General features: G+C 34.1%; 1 protein-coding gene across 1 annotated transcript; it reads right to left on the reverse strand.

The window, feature by feature from the left end:
* Window positions 1–1,334: 1,334 nt before the first annotated feature.
* On the reverse strand, window positions 1,335–2,868 carry LOC149251569 (mitogen-activated protein kinase 14-like). The gene is made up of 2 exons (XM_089453929.1): window positions 2,377–2,868; window positions 1,335–2,114 (listed from the first exon to the last, which is right to left on the reverse strand). Exons 1-2 carry the CDS (start codon window positions 2,866–2,868, stop codon window positions 1,335–1,337), a joined length of 1,272 nt encoding a protein of 423 aa, XP_089310055.1.
* Window positions 2,869–3,655: the final 787 nt, after the last annotated feature.

Below are 3,655 nucleotides of genomic sequence, written 5' to 3' on the forward strand. Positions count from 1 at the left end.
TATGTTAGGAAGTATTTCGTAATCCATGAAATTTAAGATTGAATTTTTTTATGAATCAAACTAATAAAAAAATGTATTTCTTATCAAATAAATGTATTTCTTATCAAATATGTTAGTGTAATTGTGAATATAATAATACATAATATATCAGATCTGTTAAGTTTGCATTTCTATGTGAATAAACGAGATATAATTTTTAAATTTATAGTAATTTATTATAGTAGTTTATTCATAAAAATTAAAAGGTTAGTAAAGGTTTATAGGCATCAAATGACAATAAGATAGGTATCGATTTATGATGACGATCAAGAATCAAAAGCATTAATTCATAATAAGGATCAGGATCAAATGCATCAATTCATGTAAGGATCAAGGATCAAAGGAATCAATTTATGATGAGGATAAGGATTAAAGATATCAATTCATGATAAGGATCAAAATACTTACGCCTTCATCACACATCTCACTTTTGCCATATTAAAAACACATCTCACTTTTTCTATATTAAAAAATTCACAAAAGTTAACTAAAATATAAATAGCCATCAATTCATGATAAAAATAAGGATCAAAGGCATAAATTCATGATAAGGTTCAAAATACTTAATCTTTCACCACACATCTCACTTTTCCCATATTAAAAACACATCTCACCTTTCCCATATTAAAAATTTCAGAAGTTAATTAAAATATAACTTTATTTAAGTTATTATTACTATTAAATGTATATACATTTTAAAAATCATAATAAATAAATATTTTTACAATACCATGGCTTATTAATACTATATGGCTAACATGTTATCTGTGGATATGACATTTATTTTAATTAATTAATTCGAGATAACTTAATTAAAAAAACATAAACAACTTAGAGATAAATAATAAGCTTTGAGAATATTAATATAAATATTACAAATTTAAATCTTTGCCATCTACTTAACAGTTAATATTTATTTTAAAATCATGAAAAACCTAATAATTAACCCTTAATTTGAAGTCGTAAAAAAAACTATTTGAAAATTAAAAAGTTTTGAAATATAAAAAAATATTGTTTAATTTTGTATTATTATTATTATGGTGTATTAATAAAATATAAATAAAATCTTTACATGAACCTTGCACTATAAACGGAAAAAATGAAATTAACATTCCTTTATTTTTTGAAAAATTCATATAATATTTAATTTTGTTAAAAACAAACACATCATGATCAGGGTTTGATTTTTTGAAAAATTCATATAATATTTAATTTTGTTAAAAACAAACACATCATGGTCAGGGTTTGATTTTTACATCACTATTCACAAAAACTCTTCATCGCAAAAGGAAGTATCAAAGGGCTTTAGTGTTCACCCTAGCACCTGCCCTCGCTGGTCGTTTACGGAGACTATATCCCTCGTTTACGGAGATTATTTCCTGATACAGCAAATTCCGAAGTTGGTCTATATCTTTACCCCTTATTTCTTCTTCATCGATGTCTTCGATCGTCACATTGTTAATCACGGCGCACATGTAATCTTGGGCGGCTAGATCTTTAAAATAGGGATGCCCAAGAGCCTCGCGGGCAGTAATTCTCTTGGAGGGGTTGAATGTAAGCATTCTCTCGATTAAATCAATCGCATCGTCTTCGGCCCCATGGAAGAGTGCCCTCAAAGGAGTTTGAGGGTGACAATTCCCGAAATGCTTTCTGAAATAACGGCGGTTACGCTCAAACTCAATAAACTCCAGAGTATCATCTGGAGAAGGCTTAGGAATGACCTTCAGAATCTTGTGCAACTGCTTCAGCTCACTCTCCGGCTCATCGGAAAGTTGGAAAAGTGGTTTTCCTCCCGTGACTGGCCGCAGCATTTCCGCAAAAATGCAGCCGAGAGCCCATATGTCGATAGCCGAGGTGTACCTACAACTTTCAATCATGAAATTCGAGCAAAAGAGTTCCGGGGCACGGTATGCCGCCGTCACCACAAAATGAGTCATCTCCTCGGAAAACGTACGAGCAAGACCAAAGTCGCAAATCTTGGCACTCTCTCTGCATTTCGACAAGAGAATGTTTGAAGGCGATAAGTCTCGATGCAACACGTTCGCCTGGTGCAGGTATTGCAGAGCTGTCAACACCTAATTCATTCCATTTCAATTCAATTCAGTTCTCACCTAATTCATTCCATTTCAATTCAATTCAGTTCTTAGTAGAAGAAGAAGATGGATTTAGACTAATGAAAAGTAGAATATAGCTTTTGGAAAACCTAACGGATTCTAGGATATATAGTTGGGAGGATGTGGTCCAATAGATTAAGTGAAAAAATTTGGTCACCCTTAAGTATAATGACCGAAAGCTGCTCCAAATACAATTTCTTGAATTGTAAGAAAAAATACCGACCTGATACATGACCCGTTTGTAGAAACTAGGGTTGGGTCCTGATTTGGCAGTGCGATCCTTGAGGATCTGGTAAAGGGTGGTGTCCATCTTTTCGTACACAACATACACCTCGTCGAAGCGTTTACTGTCACGGGGAATGAGCACACCCGTCATTTGCACAATGAATGGATGTCTAATTTGACGAAGAATTCTTAGTTCGCGGAGGAGTCTTTCAGCAATTACCGTAGAGCGGCTGAAGACTCCAATGATCTTCTTGATGGCAACTTCATCTTTGCCAGGGTGCTGAGATTTGTCCTTGAATGCACATACATATCCATATGTTCCCCACCCTAATACATGCCTAAACTCGTACTTCTCTTCCACAACAAACCTCGTTCGACAAGTTCCAAAGTCTATGTTATATTTTATCGTTCGACCAGCTCCTAACTCTATGTTATATTTTCTCGTCTTGTCGCCGAATCCATCCTGGCGTCCCGGCTGTTTATTCCCCATTATTGGCTGAAGATATCAAAGCAAACACAGAATTTCAAACCCATTAAATATAAAGGCATGATCAACCCACTTGCACTATCAGAGAGTTTCGAAACGACACCTCCCTAGGATTTCAAACCCAATAAATATAAAAGCATTCAAACCCAATAACATGAAGGTATAAACAACCCAATGATGAGTCACTGTCTCTGGAGATTCCAGGTTCAAATAATATTGAGTATTCAATGGCAGCAGCATCCCTGACTCGTAACGAAGATTCATGCATGGACACAGTAAAAGAAAATACAGACACGTTACATGATATACATTGTACAATACAATGCATCATATATAATGCACACATAATGTTTTCCTTATGAAAAGAGCGCGGCTCTAGCTTTTAAGAATCCACTGATACAAGTATATCGCTCTTAGCCCAAGTCATGGTAGGGTAAAAGAATAAGTATTTAGCACCTAGATATTATTTTATTTTATATGAAGGTGGTCCTGAACCATGGCACGGGCCTTGTATATGAAATCTATAAGAAAAAGGAATATAGGACTCTAATTTTATAGATTACGAGGACGAAAAAGGGAAACATGTTTAAAAAGTGTGGTTTAGGATAAAAAATGATGGATTTATTCTCGAACCCATGATTGTTACATTCGTAGTGCATGCATCATTCCATATATAATTATACTTGGAATTTGGTGCTAATTTCAAGCATGAGAGTAGATAGAATGGATCTGGTTAAAAATTCAATTGATTTCTAACCGTGTAAGTAATGTTTTTGGGTCTCCTAGACCC

Source organism: Pinus tabuliformis, chromosome 7 (assembly GCF_031772625.1).
Source record: "Pinus tabuliformis cultivar Carrire ecotype Pingquan chromosome 7, CPIR1, whole genome shotgun sequence".
Classification (NCBI taxonomy): Eukaryota; Viridiplantae; Streptophyta; class Pinopsida; order Pinales; family Pinaceae; genus Pinus; species Pinus tabuliformis.